Raw genomic sequence first — 22,180 nt, 5'->3', positions numbered from 1 at the left:
TTGGGAACCTACAGGAATAGCTGTTCTATGGTCCTCTTATTCAATCTCAGACTCATTTCACTGACTTTCCTCTCTCTCTCTCAAATAAAAGAGTTTTCTTGCTTTGTTGTTACATATGCACTTGGTTCAGTGGGTTGTGTAGGCTTCCTGGTGGAGGGGACTAGTGCCTGTGTTCTGGTGGATGAGGCTGGATCTTGTCTTTCTGGTGGGCAGGTCCATGTCTGGTGGTGTGTTTTGGGGTTTCTGTGGCCTCATTATGATTTTAGGCAGCCTCTCTGCTAATGGATGGGGCTGTGTTCCTGTCTTGCTAGTTGTTTGGCATAGGGTGTCCAGCACTGTAGCTTGCTGGTCGTTGAGTGGAGCTGGGTCTTGGCGTTGAGATGGAGTTCTCTGGGAGATTTTCGCCGTTTGATATTACGTGGAGCTGGGAGGCCTCTTGTGGACCAATGTACTGAACTTGGGTCTCCCACCTCAGAGGCACAGCCCTGATGCCTGGCTGGAGAACCAAGAGCCTGTCATCCACATGGCTCAGAATAAAAGGAAGAAAAAGAAAGAAAGAAAGAAGAAGATAAAATAAAATAAAGTTATTAAAATAAAAAATAAAAAGTAATTATTAAAAAAATTTTTTTAAGTAATAAAAAAAATAAAGAAGAGAGCAACAAAACCAAAAAACAAATCGACCAATGATAACAAATGGTAAAAACTATACTACAGAAAAAAAAAGACAGACAGAACCCTAGGACAAATGGTAAAAGCAAAGCTATACAGACAAAATCACACACAGAAGCATACACATACACACTCACAAAAAGAGAAAAAGGGAAAAAAAAAAAAAAAATATATATATATATATATATATATATATATATCGTTGCTCCCAAAGTCCACTCCTCAATTTGGGATGATTCGTTGTGTATTCAGGTATTCAACAGATGCAGGTACATCAAGTTGACTGTGGAGCTTTAATCCGCTGCTCCTGAGGCTGCTGGGAGAGATTTCCATTTCTCTTCTTTGTTCGAACAGCTCCTGGGTTTCAGCTTTGGATTTGGACCCGCCTCTGCGTGTAGGTCGCCTGAGGGCGTCTGTTCCCGCCCAGACAGGACGGGGTTAAAAGAGCAGCTGCTTCGGGGGCTCTGGCTCACTCAGGCCGGGGGAGGGAGGGGCACGGAGGAGGCGGGGCGAGCCTGCGGCGGCAGAGGCGTCGTGACGTTGCACCAGCCCGAGGCGCACCGTGCGTTCTCCCGGGGAAGTTGTCTCCGGATCGCGGGAGCCTGGCCGTGGCGGGCTGCACTGGCTCCCGGGCGGGGCGGTGTGGAGAGTGACCTGTGCTCGCACACAGGCTTCTTGGGGGCGGCAGCAGCAGCCTTAGCGTCTCATGCCCGTCTCTGGGGTCCGCGCTGATAGCTGCGGCTCGCGCCCATCTCTGGAGCTCGTTTAGGCGGCGCTCTGAATCCCCTCTCCTCGCGCACCCGGAAACAATGGTCTCTTGCCTCTCTGGTAGGTCCAGACTTTTTCCTGGACTCCCTCCCGGCTAGCTGTGGTGCGCTAACCCCTTCAGGCTGTGTTCACGCCGCCAACCCCAGTCCTCTCCCTGGGATCCGACCGAAGCCCGAGCCTCAGCTCCCAGCCCCGCCCGCCCCGGCGGGTGAGCAGACAAGCCTCTCGGGCTGGTGAGTGCTGCTCGGCGTAGAGCCTCCGTGCGGGAATCTCTCCGCTTTGCCCTCCGCACCCCTGTGGCTGCGCTCTCCTCCGTGGCCCCGAAGCTTCCCCCCTCCGCCACCCACAGTCTCCGCCCGCGAAGGGGCTCCTAGTGTGTGGACACCTTTCCTCCTTCACGGCTCCCTCCCACTGGTGCGGGTCCCGTCCCTATTCTTTTGTCTCTGTTTTTTCTCTTTTCTTTTGCCCTACCCAGGTACGTGGGGAGTTTCTTGCCTTTTGGGAGGTCTGAGGTCTTCTGCCAGCGTTCAGTAGGTGTTCTGTAGGAGCAGTTCCACGTGTAGATGTATTTCTGATGTATTTGTGGGGAGGAAGGTGATCTCCGCATCTTACTCCTCTGCCATCTTGAAGCTCCTCTCTAAGAAGTTTAAAGTTCCAAAAGTATGATGATACACTGTGTAATTCAGTATGAACTTCTCTATCAAAACAAACCCTCAGACATGTGAAAAGACTAAAGTATCCAAAAAACTACCAAAATATCTTCATTTATCTTTCTTATTCTCTTCTGATCCAGCCAAAGGAAAGGGTTAGCATTTGGAACATACGATCAATCTTCAACAGCTGAAACTGGGCCTTTTTCCACTAAGAAAGAAACAGAATATTGAGAAAATGTATCCCTCACCAGAGAACACCAGTGAATGTTTTATAGAATATCGTGATAACAGCTTATAATTCAATTGCTAATTTCATTATACAATCATATTAAAAAAAATGTTCTCAGAACTCATGAGTATTTCATTTTAAGGCCATTTGGCACTTAGTAGATGCGAAGCATAACAGAGACCTATTGTTATTTGAGATAAGTAACGACAGAAAGAGAAACAATATAGGAAGCAATATTGAGTTCCAGCTTCATGCCGGTACTGGTCAATCTATGACAGGTGTCTAAAGTACAAGACCTGTGAACTTAAACTATTTTAGGAAAAATCTTTCCTTAAGAGATTAATTGAGGAAGAGTCATCAGTAAGATGGAATAGGAGGGTCCTCATCCCTCACAGAAACACTGATTTGACAACCATTCACATATGAAACACCTTCACAAGAGCAGTGGAATCCAGGGGAGAGATTACAGCAACAGGTGGAACACAGAAATAAGAAAGGACACACTGATGAGAGTAAGAAGGACAGTTTCACTTTACTTGCATCATGCCTCCCCAAGCCCATGAAATGCAGCACCACCTGGTAAAGAGAGTGCAATGAACATCTGTCTTTGTCATGAACGCTGGCACCCGGCCTGCCTCAGTGAACTCTGGTGCTGGGCCAGCCCCGTTCCAATCCAGAACCCATGGACCCGGGCTCTAGGCTTGTTGCCACAGACTCAGGCTCTAGATCCACCCTAGCACCAAATTAGTCCCTGCAGACCCCGGCACCTGGCCAGCCCCTGTTGACCCATCCTCCAGAACCACCCCAATAGACTGAGGCTGCAGACCCACCTCCATAGAACCAGGCTCCAAGTCTACCCAATAATTAGGCCAGTGCCTATTGATCCAGGCACTAGGCCAAACTGCCCCTGGACCCAGGTTCCAGGCCTGCATGTCTGTGGATTCTGGCACCAGGACCTCCCAGAATCTCTGGCAGGGCTAAATGGTAAAGGGCTTTCCTTGCCAGAGCCAGTCTACAAAGTGTGGAAGAGAGGACTAATTCATCGTATGTGCAGACATCAACACAAGGCTACAAGGATCAAGGAATCAGGGAAAAATGACACCACCAAAGGAACAAAATAAAGCATCAGTAACCAACCCTAAAGAAGTGGAGATATCCAAACTGCCTGACAAAGAATTCAGAAGGGAGAGGGAATATTTTTAATGGTACTGTATTTGTTGAAGAATATATCCCATGCAGAAATTGTGGGTTTTTTTTTTTAATTTTATTTATTTATTTATTTATGGCTGCGTTGGGTCTTCGTTTCTGTGCGAGGGCTTTCTCCAGTTGCGGCGAGCGGGGGCCACTCTTCATCGCGGTGCGCGGGCCTCTCACTGTTGCGGCCTCTCTTGTTGCGGAGCACAGGCTCCAGATGCGCAGGCTCAGTAATTGTGGCTCACGGGCCTAGTCGCTCCGTGGCATGTGGAATCTTCCCAGACCAGGGCTCGAACCCGTGTCCCCTGCATCGGCAGGCAGATTCTCAACCACTGCGCCACCAGGGAAGCCCAGAAATTGTGTTTTTGAAACTCTTTGATTGACAGAACTTACTCTATTCATCGATGTTGTTTGGGTGGGCTGTCATTATCTTTGCAGAACCTTCCCTAATCTCCTTATCATAAGTTTGTCAATTAAAGTTTAGGTTTTCCTGCTCTGGTACCAGCTCTTGTGGATTTTTCTACTCCTAGGCCTCTGCTCTAGGAAGCTGTGATTCTCCGTTTCTACTTGTCTGTCTCTTCGATTTATGGCACAGTGGTTTGCCCTGTGACCTCAGTTCTCTGATGCATCTAAGAAGGGTTGTTTACTTTTAGGTTTTTTACTTGTTACGTGGATGGGAGTGATAATTTCCAACCTCCTTACATGCCACACGAAAAACCACAAGTAAACTATTTATTGTATAATCTTAGGCATAATAGTTTCTGCAATTAGAGCATGCTCATTCGTTGAATGGATGGATAATGAATAAGTAAGAGTGAGTACAATAAAAGTTAAGTAAAAAGGAAGCAACCAGAGTCATAATGTGACAAAATGTTTTTATTCCCTTAAAAAATATAAAGTGGATCAAGAAAATAATCACTTTAGTTTTTTTTTAATATGTAAGACTCCTTAGGAAATAGACTCTAAAACTCTGGGATTTCTGTGTAGAAGCTTTAATGGTAAATGCCCTTGTGAGTAACAGCTTAGAGGGTGAGGGAAGCAACATTGGATAAAGAGAAAAGTTCATCCATACAACTCAGTTGCCACTGAGGCCTCAGCTAATCCTATGGGGAACTCTGGAGCTAGGCTGATCCTTCAAAGTTGCACATCTTGAGGCCAGAAGGCTGGACCTTTATTACCCCCAACTTGTCACCTTGTCTAGTCATTTGATGCAGGCTGTCCCTGAGAGGGGTGACTCCCTTTGGCAGAGAGCAATTCCCAGAAAAAGACTCAGCAGAGAGAATTCAGTTGCTAACATTCCCAGTAGCTTGGGAAGTGAGTACATCAGTCCTGACAGGAGTATCTGGGCAGCAAACCAAAGCATCTGCTGCAATCTACTCTCACACTGTTTGATCTGCTTGGTTAGTATATAAATGTTCCCTGCCCAGCCCCTCCAGTATTCTATTCAGTCTCTTCCTGGTGAAACTCACAAAAGATTAGTGGGACAAACCACACTCCCCGTCATTACAGTTTGTCTTGAAGTTGTAGCTAATATCCATCACCTTCCTACTCCACCACCATTCCAGTTCCATGCACCCTTGACAACACCCTCACCTAGACTAGATGTTTTACCTGGTAGGGTGATCAAGGTACTCATCACTAAGGGCTCTAAGCCCCTGGCTACAAAATACCATTTCTTACCTATTAGCTGTCAAAATTTCACAGGGGACTATCAAGAGATATCCTAGTGGGTCAGCTTGGGGCCAAACACGTGCTTCACTTTCCCTCTTATGCAGCAGCCCTACATTCTCCTGATAATCAGGTTTAATTAGCCCCGTCAGGACTGTGACTCATTTTCTTTCCTGCTGGGCTCCTGGCATAAGAAGTGCAGAGTAGTAGCCATAGCGTACACGTGAACGAGATTCTCTCTGTGCTGCCTGGGGAAATTGTTCCCACTCCGGAAACCAGGGCTTCTAGACTGGCAGGTCCTAAATCGGCTAGTCTACTAGGGTCACTGTGCATTTCAGAAAAGGAAAGAGTCAGACCTTTCAGGAAATGCTCTGAACCTATACTAATTCCAGGAGACCCAAAATATCACTGTGGCCCACCAGGCAGAGTAAGAGCTTATGGAGGTTCGGTGACCAATGGAGTTTTAGTTTAGGTCCATCTCACAGTGGGCCCACTGTGTCCCCAAACCCTTTCTGTGGTTATTTTTCATTTTTGGAATGCACAATTAGAATATACTCAGTAGCTGGCAGAATTCCCCCTTACAGGACATTTGGTCCTATCCAAAATGTCCATAACACATTCGGTCCATAAGACATTTGATCCGCACCAAAAGGTCCTTGATACTTGGTCATATTTGGTCCTGTCCAAAACCATTTGGCGTGGACCAAATATGCTCATTGACATATTGGATAGGACCAAAGTTCAAGGACCTTTTGGCGTGGACCAAATGTCTTATGGACGTTTTGGCCAGGACCAAATGTCTGCTAACCTCCTGACCTGCAAAGCTGTTTCTGGGGCTTTGGTATACTGACCGTAGCTGTCAGTATGCACACGCCCTAGCACAGCCCCTATTCCAGATCCCTTAGTATATTTCTTGTTACTAGAGAAACTAGGCGTTCCCTCGGTCCTTTTAGTCTATCCTGTACCTGTGTAACAGGGTGATCGGGTGGGGCTTACGCTCTCCCTCTCTCTGTGCATGTGTGATCTCCTGGCTGATGCAAATCCCTCTATCAGGACCTTTGCTACGACACATACAGGCCATGGCTGTAGACTAGTGAGTGCTTGAGGGCTGTGAGCTTTCTGTTATTTTTCTCCTTAAGACTTTTTTCCAAGAAACTCTATGTTATATCTGCACCATGTGGCACTGGTGATTTGTGCCCCTTCGCACAACACTAACAATATCCAAACACAAATTTAGAAACTACTTTCTGTGGTCAGTAGATATAGAGAAATGAGAAAAGGAAGGGATAAGAGGAAGAAAGATGCTCTCTGTTCTTCTCTGAGGCCATGTATGGCAGCTCGTTTCCGGGAGTGTGGGTGATTGGTACTGTGCATTAAAACCAGAAGTTTAAGGTTATAGGTTTAAGCTTTGGTTTATAAACAGAAGTTGAAAACACAACTCCTGTTTATCATCCAACTCTTTTAGTTCACCCTCTTCTTTTCTTTCTTTTTTTTTTGCAGTTTGTCGGGCTTTCTTTGCATAGCCATCAATGTCTGAAGAAGTCACTTATGCAGATCTAAAATTCCAGGACTCCAGTAAGACAGGAAAAATCCAGGAGTTTGACAAATTTGGGATAAAAGGTAAGATTTTAAGCTATGGATGTGGTCAGAGTGCAGAAAGTGGCAGAAGTATAAGAGCAGATGCCCTGCCCCTTGGGTGTTAGTGAATTGGCAATGAACTCTCCATTTGAATTTTTAATTAATCTTCTTATTTTTACCAAAAATGTCCATACAAAATGACTATAAATTTTTTTTAAGGCAATGATCAGTGCATTGAACACTCAATCTTTTACAAATTTTCTGTTTTGTTTTCATATCACGATCAAGATAATTAGGACAGGATAGTATTTTCGTATGACTGGATTGTGAAACATTTTTCCCCCATGAAAGGAAGCCATGGACAATGAAGACGTGTTGTCCAGGGAAGTCATGGCTTTGTATGTTCTTTTTTATAAGAAAATGCTAGTGTGTGTGTGTGTGCATGTGTGTGTGTGTGCGTGCGTGTGCGTGCGTGTGTATGTATGTCTAAAAAAGAAATAGAGACAGAGAGACAAAGAGAGAGACAGACAGACAGAGAGGACCTTTAGAGGATTTTATTTGATTTTTTTACCGAATTGGGCCTATATTACTCTAAAAACTTTCCTACTTCTTTGGAGATCTTTTCCCAACTTTCTAAAACATAGAAGAGGTTCAGTTAAATGAAAAGACACATCAAGGACTAAAGAAAGAAAAGAGATAAAGAAATATTAGAAGATACAACATTCAAATCCACCTTGTGCCTGGAAGTTTTGTATTTTTTTATTCAAATTTAATTACGATAAATGGACTACTTGTGTTTCCTTTCAGTTTTTACTTCAATAAAGTATACCCTTATTTCCATCCTACTCAGAATCCCATATTTCTCTTATTGTAAGTAGCTTCTGCCTCTTGGCTTCTGGCCTTTTGGATGAAATCTGCCCCAGTATATCCATACTTAAAATCAGTGTGTATAAATTAAACAGTACATATGGAGAACAAAAAACGTGGTGGAAACAGTGAAATTAGGAGAAGGGGACTAACAGAAAAATTCTCATGCATTCTTTAAGTGTTTTTTTCCCCCATACAACATGTAACATTCTTTAAAGTTCTAACTTTACTGTGAACAGAATTTTCATTGTTAAACCTTGGAGCCATTTATCATCAGCATTGTAAATCCTGAGAAAGGATATCAGCTTAATTCTGCGGCCTTTTCCTTTAATACAGACTTTTTAAAAAAGGGTGGGAAGTTACTGATTTTATAATACTTCCTGTCTGAATTTCCATTTGTATTTCTCCTTTTTTATGGTGTGAGAGGAACATACCATGAACTTAATATACCATGATTGCTCTTTACATATACCATCACATCCTTTCTCATTTCCTGTCCTATTAATCATCCTTATTCTAAATTTGCACTTCAGAAATTCCTTGTCTCTGCAGAAATCTCGAATCCATGTCTCGTATGTCTTGTTGACTTTCTCAATTTTGTCTAATCTTCTCATTATTCAGCTTAAAGTCTATATTACGTAATATAAGTTTTATATTATTTAACATCTACCCTTACTCTCTTACTCTCTTATACACCCCCTCCTCTGTTTTTTCCTTGAAAAATTCCAATTCTTATTAAATTTAAGTATCCACCCAGTCTGTGCCCCACCTGAGCAGCTGAACACTGCGGGTAAAAACACACTAAGTTTCGAGCCCAGCTTACTCTCACTTGATGAGCTTTGCTCCTACTTCACACCACCCCTTTTCTCTCTATTACCAGAATTTCCATCCTGCCATATCCTCACTCATACTCTCTGCCTTACTTCTAGATAATATTTACAATGTACTTCTTTACTCTTATCAAAAGGCAGACCTCCTCATTTGGCTCTAAATTTCAATCCAGGTGTCCTTCTCAAAGACATTTCTTCCATAATTTTCTCCTTTCTCTCCTCTGCTATTCTCTCTCCTTCCTCTAGTTAATTACCCCTCCTTGGTGCACCAACATACTCTGCTACTCCTGTTTTAACAAAACACAGTCCCTACTTGGCCACTTAAAACTCTCCATTTATTCTTCCATTTCTTTGTTTCCTTTCACAACCCAACTTTTCGAGTGTATTGTCTTTGGTCACAAACTCCCAGTTCTCCATCTCTTGTTCTCTTCTCATCTGACTCTCCTGGGCTTCTGCTCTCATTGTCTCATGGAGACGATTCTTGTCTAGGTCACAGATGACCTCCTCCCTGATTCACCCTGACAGTCACATCTTTGATCTTGTACTACTTGAATTTCCTGCAGCATTTGCAAAGCTGAACAGTCCCTTTTATTTGAATACTTGTCTTTGCCCACTTTCACGGCCACGTCCTCATGGTTTCTGCTACCACAGTGGCTGCGCCCTCTCAATCTTCTCTTTCAACTTTTCCCCTTGTATCAGATTCCCTACAGATTACTTCAGGGCTCGGTTCTGGGTCCCCTTTTCTTATGTCACTGAACATGGGGTTCTAATTTCATTTCAAATTTAAAAGACCAAAAATAGAAATATTTATTTTTTCTCTAAAACTACTTCTTCTCTCCAATCATCCTCATCTCATTAATTACAAATATAAATACATATTTAAATACAATCACTAATTGTTTGCCATATGCTAGCACTGTTCTAATTGTGTTACAAATATTAAATCACTTAATCTCTGAAACTCTGTGGCTCTCTTTTTTTAACCAATGTAGAAACTAAGACACAGAGAGGTTAAATACCTTGTCCAAGGTCCCACGGGTGATACACAGAAGAACCAGGATTCAAGCCCAGGCACACTAATCTGAGAATGTGCTGTGCTATTTATCATAATGCTGTACTGCCTATAAATGTATACATCTTATTATCTACCAACTTTATCAAGTTGGAGCTCTCATAAACATTTCATAAATTTGAACTATAGATTCTAACTATAAGATGTATTGTTAATCTATCCATGCATCATCATTTTCTAATACTAGTAAAATCAAGCTACCATTCTCTCGTGCGTAGCATACTGAAATGTTTCTTGCTATTCTTCCTGCTTCCAATACTGTAGCCCTACAATTCATTCTCTATATTCAGTGACAGTGATCTTTCTATTAAAAAAAAAAACTTAATTATTTTCTCTTCCTGATTGCACCCCTCCAGTGGTTTTCCAAATAACTCCAATGCCCTTACTCTGGCTAACAAAGCCTGTAAATCTGTCTCCTGACTTTTTCTTTGACCACTTCTAACATCATTTCTCACCTTGGCCACAATTCTTTAGCCACTCTGAATCTTTTCTGTTTTTCAAATAGATAAAGCTTTCCCCAAAATTAGAGTCTTTGAACTAGGTGTTCTTGCTGTCTGTAATTTCTTTGCACTGATTTTTCATGCTGATTCTCAGTGGCCATAGGATCTGAACTACCTGCTCTCTATAATATAACTCAGTTTCAAATCTGTGCATACCATATAACAATTTGAGATATATCTCTATCTATCATCTATCTATCTATCTATCATGTATCTATCACCTATCTATCCATTTATTTTCTCTCACAATTAAAATTAATCTCCTATGAAAGCAGGAACTGGCATGTCTTGCTCACTTCTGTATTGTTAGCACCCAGACTAGTGTCCAGTGTTCAGATGGTATTCAATAGATAATTTTTGATTAATTGTATACATAAATACATTAGAAAAAGTTCGTAAGAATGATAGCACTTGAAGTCATGATTCTAACCTTAGATATGATCTTGACTATGTAATTCTTTTGCCATTAACTATTGTTCAAGGTCTAAAAAAGTTGTTTCACATTTTATTTTCAATTCTTTCTATATTTCACAGTACCACTGTATCACCAACTGTGATATGTAGGACATAGATCAGAAGTATTGTGAGGTAATGTTAACCCTGAATTGTATTTTCTTGAAATATCTAGCATCCATGTATACAAATGATGATAATTTAAATCACATAGTAACTTAATAATAATTAATTTATAATATAAAGTTTATATTATAAACTGGAGGATTTTTAGTAGGGAAATGATCTGTTTGGAGCCTCACTGTTCAGCAAAAAAGAAACATTCGACAAAAGTTTGTTGCTAAAAGCATGAAAAAATTCTGAGGAAATTATGCAATACAGAGACAGCTGATCATTTATGTTCCACAGCCGAACTCTCAGGATTTCCTGGGGACAAACATAAATAAATGAAATTATTTTCTCTGACACCCCACAATTGTCGACTCAAGGAAGGAATACTCAAATCGACCTTTCTGTTAGCTGCCTGCTACTCAGTTTCCCCAATTTTGTACAGACAAGATACGTTATTTCCAGATTGATTGGTCTTCTCACTTCTTTTTCAACCCAATTTTTGCCTGTTTCTTGAATCAGCCTATGAATTAACAGCCTCTCCTTTGAGAATCAGTTTGCATGCGAAACAATTAACAAAATGTTTTTGACTTCTTCTTGAGTTATTCTCTTAAAAGTTATTTTAAAATATCCTTGAGTTTCTAGCAAAATGCATTCCTTCACCAGGGACATGGGAGGAAAGAAATAAAGGCAAAATAAATGAATGCATGAATCAAATTAAGATGTGTACCATTCCAGGTGTCTTTGCTAATTTTGCTTCCAACAGTACCACCTGCTGCGTCCCACGTATGGCGTCAAAGAGCCTGGGCTCTGACTCTTCTATGCCTTCTGCTGCTGATTGGACTGGGAGTCTTAGGAAGCCTATGTATGTATTACCTGTGTTTTTATTGACAGGGAAAACACCTAGAATTGCACGAGTTTTACTCTTTGAATTGAGGCTTTGGAATGATTATAGGTGATATGCCCACAAAGGGACTTATAACTAGGTACTTACAACACGGTACTTAGTCTCTTTCTCTCACTCTCATGAAATAATTGCTTCCCTAGACCTTTAATATTCTTAATACAATTCAGCAAAAAGGAGGTGATGGTTGTACTGAGGGATTACAATTTTATATCATCTCTTTTTTTTTAATCTGGAGTTTACATAACTTCGAAGATACACATGGAAAAGTTGAATAAACTACAAAATTTCAAAGAAGAACTTCAGAGAAATGTTTCTCTACAACTAATGCATAACATGAATAGCTCCGAGAAGATCAGGAATCTCTCTATCACACTTCAAGAAACAGCCACCAAATTATGTCATGAGTTATATACAAAAATCCCAGGTAATCCTATATTTCTCTCTGAGTTATTTACTAGACAATGAACTAAACCTAGGAGTCACTTGAGAACCATTTCATCAACAGCTAGCAGCTTTTCCCTAGGAAACCATTATTTGGAGGAAAGAATTAAATGTAGCTGACAGAAGACTCACTGATATTTCTGTGCAGTTAGAAGAAAAACAGAATAATAACTATAGGCCCCCAAATTATCAGAAGATGATAGTTACTTACAAAAACATTAGACAGTCTACAGTTTCTCTAATCCTTCTCTAATCCTTTAAAAAGGACAGCGATGGAAGATAGGTCATCTCTTTACAGATGACCTCGTTCCTAAATTTCAGTCAGTGTTTGATGAGTTAACGTTAAGAAAAGAAGTCAAGTCTTACCTTTGGAATTGGGAGGAATTGGTCTTTTAATATCTCTAAGTTTCTATAGTTATTATAACTAAAACATGTTCTTTGTCCTCTTGAGAAGTCTTCCGAATATTCAGCAAGTCAGAGAGCTGGAAATGCTCTAGTTGGAAGAGGCAATGTTTCTTGTTATTACCTTTTATTGCCATGTAGAAATACGCAAAATGACAAAGGGAAAGAAGGAGATTAATTAATTGCTATTCAGGGCTCCTGAGGTAGGAAAATACACTGGAATCTGAGTGTTTAACTTCAAATATGGTCTAATTATGTTTTGGACACATTGTGGTGGTATACAGAAGCCTGGAACACAGGATTTATTTTCTTCACCTTTGATGTAAGAAGAAAGACAAGTAAATGTGGTTAATTTAACATAGAGAACAATGGAAATAATAAGAATTATGAAGATTAACCCCACAAACCAAATGAAAGTATGCTCTTCTTCCAGAGCACAAATGTAAACCTTGTCCAAAGAAATGGATGTGGCACGAGGACAGGTGTTATATACAATTTATGCATTACGAAACGTGGCAAAAGAGTGACAAGATATGTTCTGACCACAATGCCAGTCTGTTGAAGATTACAAACAAAAGCATGTTGGTAAGATCTCACGGATCTCTTCCTGTGAGGAAGGAAGTCACTTTCCCCATCATAGAACAGAGAGGAGTGAGGCATGTTGGGGAAGATTTGTATTAGTCCAGACATGAGTCTGGCTTATTTTAGTTGGGGTATGAGGTGAATAAAACTTAGTACACTTATCTCAGGGTATCAAGCCAAGGTTAGTCATATGAAACCTTAGCTTAGGACCTTAGCAGCAGAGAAATCTCAGAGGCTGAAGGGCAGATGGGTAGATATGGGGCACCCAGAATCTTTAGGTCTGCGAACATTTCCAAACTGGAACTTTAGGATCAACTCTTAGAGCACTATTTCTGAGCATTTATCTAAAAACAGAAGATCTGTAATTATTCCTGACTGTTACCAATTCCATAAGATCTACACAGGAGGAGGTTCTTTGTTTCCACCATTTTGTATTTTTTAAACTAAGAGAAAAAGCCAACATGTATTAGAATAAAAAGATAGCTTGGATAAAATATGTATAAAAAAGTAGAATTAAGATGGGGTAGCAAAGGCAAGTGCCAAGCAGATATATTGCACTGAGTTCCTCCTGGGTCCCAGGAAAAGTGAGTTCTCTGGAAGATTTATTTATATATTTATTTATTTATTCTAATATTTAAATAGTATCTCTATATTTTACTCATTAATTAGCATTTCTGGTCTTTCAGACAGTAATCCCATATTTATTTTTAAGCAAAAATATATTTCCCCAGAAGTCTCAGCTTCCCTACTCTAAGAATCCTTGCCCTCCTTTATAGAAGAGCGGAAATCAATCCATAGTCTCTTCCTTATCTGATTATTCTCAAATGATCCATTCATAGTTATTTGCTCAACGAATTACTGGAATATGAGAAAAAAACTATTACTTTGGCTACAAATTTCTGGACTGGTTTTGAATTCTATTCTATAACCACTCTCATCTGACCTTCCTACATTTTTCTCCTGCTCCTTGTGTTTCTCTTAACTTGTGTTTTTGTGAATAACCACCTCTTTTGCCCCCGAACTGAGTATTTACTGCTTAGCATTTGAATCCTGAAGTTTGTGACCCTCACTGACCCTAAGTTAAGGTTACACATGGATTAGTAGATCCTTCTCCATGTGAGACAGTAACTGAGGTATAAATGTTGAAGGAAATCTTACAGTAAGAGACACTTTGTCTCAATTTGTTTTAATGGCATAGAAAATAGTAGTAGAATGTCAAAGATGTCACCTTAGCACAGTAATTTGTAAGAAATTACATTGTGAGGTAATTTATAGAAATGGGAGAAAATGATTTTAACAAACAACCTCTGCTTCCTGTAGGAATTTATAAAATCCCTGAGGTTATATGACTATTGGCTGGGATTATCTCCCAGAAAATATAAAAACGGTTACAAGATCTTGGATGAGACAATTATATCCTCTAACTGGTAAGTCTTTATTCTTGTTGAATTTTTTTTTTTTTTTTTTTTAGTATTTATGCTTTCATTTTATTGTTTTTAAGAATTAAACTGCCATCTCAGTAGTCTTAAGAGCAATATAATGAAGCATACATACATTTAATTTAGACTTTTGTCCATCACAGCTTCAAAGACTTCCCTGAAGTAAGGCTAGGATTCACATCTTTTCCTTAAGGAAAGAAACAATACAGTAATTTCACTATCCTTCTACCCACCCACCCTCATTCAAACAATAACTGGATGAATTCAAGTCTAACACCGTTTTAAAAAATTGTCTGCTACGACACGTTCACCTGATCTGTCTTCCTGCATTGCACATATTTCTTAAACCTAACCAAAAAGAAATCATTTTTTAAAAGCCTACAAGAATTCTCTTAACATGTAGAATTTTATCATGATATTAATATTTTTGTCCAATACACAGGCTAAGTGGTTTCATGCCACATTCAATTCTAGTGAATTTCAATTAAAACAAGTGAGCTCTTCATAAATAGTTGAGAAGCTTTAAAGTGAATTCGGCTATTTCCTATTACATGAAACAAAAAATGGTACTGGATTTTAACAGCTCCTAAATAGGGCCGTGAAAGGGAATCAAGTTTGCACCAGTCCAAGTACCTACAGTAATATGATAGACGCACTCACCACCATTTCATACTATTTCACTCCCATGCTTCTAATAACAATTTCTCACTAGAAATATTGTGTTAACACTGAACTCTAAAATTGCTAGATGTGAAAAATCCCATACTTTCACTTAAAGAAAAGTGTTTTAGTTATTTTCAGCTGGTCAAGTTTGAAAGGGCCATTTATATTATTTCTAACTTCAGCTCTAAGTTCGTAGATGACTTTGCATCTGATTATCCAAGATGAGAAGTTGTTTTGCCTGTTCCTGAGAGAATTAAATGGTAAATTAGCAATCAATTCACCCTTTGTCGAAAAGAAATGTTCTAAATTTATACACTACAAACTATTTAATAAATGGTATCTGCATACTACACATTTCATGTTTACATTATGCACCATTTTAGGGGGGAGGAAGTGCTTCACAGGGGTTTATTCAAAGGATATATAGTAATATCCTAAGAATGTTGATTTATACATATGAGTTCTGTACAAACTGTAAGTGGTCATCTCAGCTGGCCTGTAACAGCCCCTATAATGCAAAAGCTGACTCTGAAGGCACCTTATAAAGCACTGAAATTCACAATTTAGGTTACTTTTCTTTTCTCCAATACAAAATCATCTGGTAGTCTTCACTGTTGACTCCATGCTAAAACGTTCCAAGTTTTAGACTGCTTAACTAATAAAAGAAACAGGAAATCACTAATAGTTTTTAAATGTCAAGTTAGAGGAAAAAACCTTATCACACGGTGATGAAACCTGAGCAACGCAAGTATGTGATTACAAGCATGTCCTTCATTAAGACAGTATTCAAATTCCTCCATGGCATGCAAATTATAGTTTAAAACCCAATAAACAAGAACCCACTTAAGTGGGGATCAAATTAACCCACGGGATCAAATTAACTCACGGGATCAAATTCTACCATGAAATGAGGAATTACATAAAGCCTGTTCAGCCCTAAATGTTTAGTTTAAGACAATGCGCAGAGAGGAACACACCTCATCTAAAGCACACCATTTAAACAGTTCTATAAAATAACGTTACTTAAAGATTAATTGGTGTGGTGCATCATGTGATTCCAACCATTCAGTAAAAAACATTAATGAGTACCAGCATCCCCAACAGCTTGGAGCCTACAGAGTTGATTACTTTGGCCGCAACTTTCCAAGTAACGAACACTGCCTTTCAATATTACAAACATAAATATTTCTTAGTACTGGAATTCCAACGTATTTTGGTGCTCCTGAGGCTGCCTACAAATGAAAAGGCATCCAAGTGAAGTGCCTTATACACCTAATATACCTCAAAATTTCAGTGCCTAACCTGTGAAATAATTTTCTACCATTTAACAGTCTGCCTTACAGTAAATTCTAGTAGATTTTTACTTTTAGGATTTTATTGTAACTTTGGGAAATTAGTGGTAAAACATATGCTTTAAAAAACAGTATGTGGCTGCACTTAAATTCACATAAAAATAGAGTTTTTACAACCCTATTGAAATTTAATCCTTTTACACAGGCTAACAAAATGTATCACAAGAAAAGCTAAATATTGGGTTTAACAAAAGCAATACTTTTGAAAGTGGAACGATGAAAACATGTTTTCAAATGTTTTACAAATGGTCACCTCTCAGTCAATTTACCACACTAGGGGAACAAAGTTGTTAAAATATAGTTGTGATCAACTGAGCCACTTATCTGCACTACAGTATAGGACTTGAAATCACTCCTAAGGTCAAGATTTAAAGCCATTTTAAGAGACAAGACCCTAAGTGTTTTACAGTCACCTCATTAAGAGGTGCTTTCCCTTCCCCAAACAGTCAAAGCTTAATTAAAAGATTGACTATACATAAGTTTGTTTCCTCATCATATCTTCAGTTCAAAATACTATTATCATTGGTAATACGGTTGTTAAAGTTTTATAGCTGGTTTCAGTAAAGGCGAATTCCCTACACTACAGTAGCAGTGTAGATTACAGTGAAAACTAGCTTCTATTGAAATTGCATCTTTAAAGAACTCTTTTCCATCAGGCTTCTGTACTGTGTTTAATAACGAAAAAGTTTCTGCGAATGTCTTCCCATTATCTTGACAAGTGAGTAAGGAACTTATAAGCCAAATAAGGGAGAATTTCTGTGAGTAATACGTTTATCTAAGAAAATTACAGAAACCAACAAAATTCACTAGGCTCGAATATGTACTTAAAATTGTGCTAAGTGCTGGGATTCAAAGAGGAATGAAAGACTGATTCTTCCCTTAGTTACTTAACCATTAATTGTATGCACAGGCTAATTAAACAATTTTACAGACGAAAAGAATAAAATGTGATAAATGCTTCAGTAAGGATACACGGAATAACAAAAAATAAATTTTAGCTTTGAAATTTGTGTTATAACTGACAGTTGAAATGGACATTTTTTAAAAAAATAAATTTATTTATTTATTTATTTTTGGCTGCACTGGGTCTTTGTTGCTGTGCGCGGGCTTTCTCTAGCTGCGGCGAGCAGGGACTCTTCGTTGCGGTGCAAGGGCTTCTCATTGCGGTGGCTCCTCTTGTTGCCGAGCACGGGCTCTAGGCACGCGGGCTACAGTCGTTGCGGCTCGTGGGCTCTGGAATGCAGGCTCAGTAGTTGTGGCGCACGGGCTTAGTTGCTCCGCGGCACTTGGGATCTTCCCGGACCAGGGCTCGAACCCGTGTCCCCTGCATTGGCAGGCGGATTCTTAACCACTGAGCCACCAGGGAAGCCCTGAAATGGACATTTTTTGAATAAAAAATTTAGAGATTGACTAGAAGAACATTTCTGGTAAAGAGAATAAAATGAACATGGGCATGATATATTGCATATATGGGATATATAAAATATTTTGTTGTGGTTAAGACATGTGGTTATAAATATAAATGGATTCATATGTTGCATTTGTTCTGTTTATAAGGGGGGGTGTTAGGCTTATCCATTTGTGTTTTATAATTCCTTAAATTTGGGAAGCAGACAGGATTACACTGAAGAAAGAAACCAGAGCCTCAAGCTGCTGGATGCTGTCCCAATCTCACAAATTTATACGTATTTGCTGGTTGAGGACACATCAAGCAGGGGTGAGCTCAGGATAACTGTTGAGGTGCTGCCTGAATCTAAACCCTGAGGTTCCTCCATACTCACCACGTTGGGCAAAGTGGCAAATAGAAGCTTTGATTGTTTTTGTTGTTGTTGTTTTGTTTTGTCTTGTTTGCTTTTTCCATCAGATAGAAATAGTATGTGTAGGAATAGGGGTCAGAAAGACAAGGCAGCTCTATCTTTGGCAGTCTGCAATGACAGCACAGAATGGGGGATAGGATATGCACAAACGGAGGAGAGAAGGTTATATATTCTGAAGACCTCATTTGGAGTGAAGTACTAGAGGTAAAGGTAATGTGAGCATCAGGGAACAGTATAGATGGACTCATTTCAAAAAGCAGGATTTCCACGTGTTTATTTGTAACTATTGCTAATGGGAAGGTAATCTATAATGGGATGGAAAACACAGTAAATATTTCAAATCATCAAGAAATAATACAGAAATAAAAATTATATTCTAGTATAGGTGAATACATTATTATGTATATATTTTCATATATAATATATGTAATTCCCTTTTGTTTTTTATCCTCGATGTTATTTTTGGGTTTGTTTCTGGAATTGGGATGTGATCAATAACATCTGTATTATGCCACTTCAAATGGGAAATTTCACTTTTGAAAATGTAACTGAGGAACTTATTTATTGATTGATCATTATTTATTGACCCAATATTGATGTTACATTTTTTCCCAAAGATAATATACTCAGTTTACAAGTTTGTCTCTAATGCACAGTCCCTCATCAGTAATCCTGTATTAGGGGCTGGTAATTATTCAGAACTTCATAGTAAAATCTCTGAAAAATGGCTGGAGGGAGGGAAATGTCACCTGGAGATGATATTGAGCTTAAGGTATCACAGATGAGGTTAATTCCTGGTTTTGGTGATTATGATTTGAGGAGGACAGTCTCAAAGATACACTACTGGTCCAATTTTCCTAGAGAATCTAATAGAATTACATTACTCCAAATCATATTAGGTATTGGGAAAGGGAGGTGTCTGGAAATAAAGGACAACAAATATTCCAGATGTGAGAAAGCAGAAAAGGCAGAGAGAAATCAGGCAGTGTGTGACACTGCATATTTGTCAATAAAAATGAGTAATTTGGACACTTGACATTCTAAATAATGATTAAACTTTATTTTAGACAACGCAGACCCTAGGAGCAATGATATGTTGGGAAAGTAATTTTTTTTCTGTGAATGTGTTTCAAATGTTTGACTTGCCAAGTGTAATTCTTTATTTTCTCTTTCAGGTTTACAAGAAATACAAATGACTTAGATGATTGGATGTATTGTGGATACACAGAAAACACATATGTTTATCATACTAGGTGCACCGAGACTAAACGTATTATATGTGAGAAGCTGGCCAATCCAGTGAAGATTGAGAGTATACTAATGAGTGAAGTACCAGAAGCATGAATGTAGTTAGTGCAATTATTTTGCCCCAGCTATTATCCTGCAATTAAAGGCAACTTTAGGGAGCATACATCTTGCGGATCACACAAATGGAATAAAGATGCACTGAGACTACATTTCTGCCTCTCTCCTAACAATTTAAATTTTCAAACTTTCTTCTTTCTCCTCGTTTGCTAAGTGAATAGAACCTAAAGTCATACCTAAAGTTATACTTTATCATCCAGATACAAGCCAGATACCGTTGCGCATAAACAGTGTTTTGGGTGAGAATACAGAAACTGAAGCTAATTTTTCCTGCTTCTCCAGAAACATGGTAAATATCAACTTTACAGAAAATCAAAGAAAACTAAATATTGGAATATATAGAAATAATCAAGTGGGACAATATACATTGATTTGCTTTTTGGAAGAAAAATAAAACAGAATACAGTACTATTTCAACAGATGTAGAAAAAGCATTAGATAAAATTCAACACCCAATCATAATAAAATCGCTTAGAAAACTAGAAGCAGAAGATATCTTTAATCTGATAATGTTGACATTAAAAAGAGAAAAGAAAAAAGAAAATACAACTAACAACAGTAACAAAAAACCCTAAGCCTAACATCATATTTCTAGTAAAAGAGTGAAAGTTTTTCTTTTGAAACCTGGAAGAATATAAAAATGGTCTTTATCAATTATTTTATTCAACAACCTCTACTGTTTATTGGAGGTTCTAGAAGTGAAACAAAGCAAGAAAAAAATTAATAATATAAAAAATGAGAAAGAAATAAGATTTTTAGATAATTTAATTATGTACATAAAAACCAATATAATTTATAAACTGTTAAATAATTTATCAAGGTCACTGATAAATTATATTTAATATATACTCAATATATATACATCAATCATATTTCCTTGTTAGCAGTAAGTAATGCAAAATAAAATTTAAAAGGCAATACCATTGATAATAGCATCCAAAAACAAAATAGTAATAAATATAATAATAAAAAAGTGAAAAATCTCTACATGTAAATATTATATGCTGTGTGATCCTATTGCCTCACCCAAAGTTACACCACCTTCCGAGGGATCTCTATATCCAGTGACTGGTAAGCACGGCATAGCAAGGACCAGGAATCCACTGTAAGATGCCTCAGAGAAAACAATAAGCTGTTTGCTGTCAAATTTGCTAATACGTACCCGTTCCACAATGGAAGGAGCCATGACTCACTTTGACAGGAACAGAGGCATATTTTGGGTATAGAATTGCTTGTCCTGTCCATAGCGTTCAGCCAGAACCAATATCCACAAACTTGGAGAATATTTGATCAACTAGAATAGGACCTTACATAACACCATGTCTGATGCTTTCTAGCAAAGAGGTAAGGGCTTGGACAATTGACCATGAGATCCACTAGTTATATCACAAATTGAAGCCACATACAGCTGCAGGTCAGATAGCACAATGGTAAGACTCAGGGCCTGTTGAAAGGACAGTTGGAGAACCAGCTCAGAGTTAATACTTATGACAACATGATGCCATCTTCCAAATTATAATGTATACTTAAATCAGTAACCTTTATATAGTGCTGTGTTCTCAGCAGGTAGAATACATGGGTCTAGAAACCAAGGGGAGAAGCAGGAGTGATCCTTCTTACCATCATTTCCAATAACCAACTTGGGAGATGTGTGCCTTCTGTCCAATCTTGCCTGTAAGGGACAAAAACTTCCACCAGGGGGCACAACATCTTGTTAGATGAATCACTATCTTGGGATGAGTAATTGACGCCGATCAACAGGAGAGGGGTAAGTTTGCTGTTACACAATAGGGACAGGAAGAAAGATGTTTGGCATCCAGTTATTCCAGCTGAGGACATCTTTCTAATCCATCCCCTATTTTGATGGTAAAAAGACAAATTGCAGTCACAGCCTGAGAATGGTAGGATGGGCTCAGACCCCAGGTAGGTGACTCTAAGATCAGCAGAGGTGCTGAGAGTGAGAGGAATTGAGGAGGAGTAATAGGAGAGGGAGACGATGAAGATCAGTTGTGACTCTGAGCTCAGCTGCAGCACCAGGGGCTAGAATTCATTCCACACACCTTCCTCTTACAAGTTTATTCCAAGAAAAGAGACATACCTTCAACCTGGACTTGCTTCACTTCCATGAAGGAATACATCTAGGCTGAAGAAACTTAAACTGTAGTGGACTCTATAATGTAATACACAGATCCCTCTTCAGGACTGAAGGGCTTATTCTTCTGGTTGCTGGGAGAGCTGTCAACATACAACTCTCAAGTATGAGCCCTTGCCTCTGTTGAAGAGAATTAACTCAACCAAGGTCATGTTGCCTTCCCAAGGCAGCTCATATCCAATGATTAGTGATGTGGGAATATGAAGGCCTGGCTGTCCTGCCCTAACTGGGTCAAACTCAAAAGGTCTATACCAGCTTCAGAGCTCCAACTGGAATTGACTGAGGCCTCGCTGAGAACCCATCACGCCCAACTTCCCCTTCTGCCCGACCCTGCTTCCTTCTGTTCTCTTCCACAGGTGGACGCACCAAGGGTGTCCCTGATAAACCTCCATCATACTAATCTTGTTTTCAGAATCTGCTTCCTTAGAAATCAAGCCTGTTAATGTTGCTGACAAAATTAAAGAAAACCTT

At 39.1% G+C, this 22,180-nt stretch overlaps 1 protein-coding gene across 3 annotated transcripts; it reads left to right on the top strand.

Moving 5' to 3' along the window:
• Positions 1–1,197: 1,197 nt before the first annotated feature.
• Positions 1,198–19,649, top strand: CLEC12A (C-type lectin domain family 12 member A). 3 transcript variants are annotated; one of them, XM_036865273.1, is made up of 7 exons: positions 1,198–1,497; positions 6,682–6,801; positions 11,356–11,454; positions 11,732–11,920; positions 12,773–12,924; positions 14,242–14,348; positions 19,368–19,649. In XM_036865273.1, exons 2-7 carry the CDS (start codon positions 6,711–6,713, stop codon positions 19,534–19,536), a joined length of 807 nt encoding a protein of 268 aa, XP_036721168.1. In that variant the 5' UTR covers positions 1,198–1,497; positions 6,682–6,710; the 3' UTR covers positions 19,537–19,649. The 3 variants fall into 3 exon arrangements, with proteins under 3 accessions (XP_036721168.1, XP_036721169.1, XP_036721170.1); XM_036865274.1 differs by lacking the exon at positions 1,198–1,497 and adding an exon at positions 1,630–1,670; XM_036865275.1 differs by lacking the exon at positions 1,198–1,497 and adding an exon at positions 1,941–1,967.
• The last annotated feature ends 2,531 nt before the right edge of the window (positions 19,650–22,180 follow it).

This window comes from Balaenoptera musculus, chromosome 10, assembly GCF_009873245.2.
Source record: "Balaenoptera musculus isolate JJ_BM4_2016_0621 chromosome 10, mBalMus1.pri.v3, whole genome shotgun sequence".
Classification (NCBI taxonomy): domain Eukaryota; kingdom Metazoa; phylum Chordata; class Mammalia; order Artiodactyla; family Balaenopteridae; genus Balaenoptera; species Balaenoptera musculus.
The sequence above is the reverse complement of the archived record's forward strand: the minus strand, read 5'-3'. Positions and strand labels throughout refer to the sequence as shown.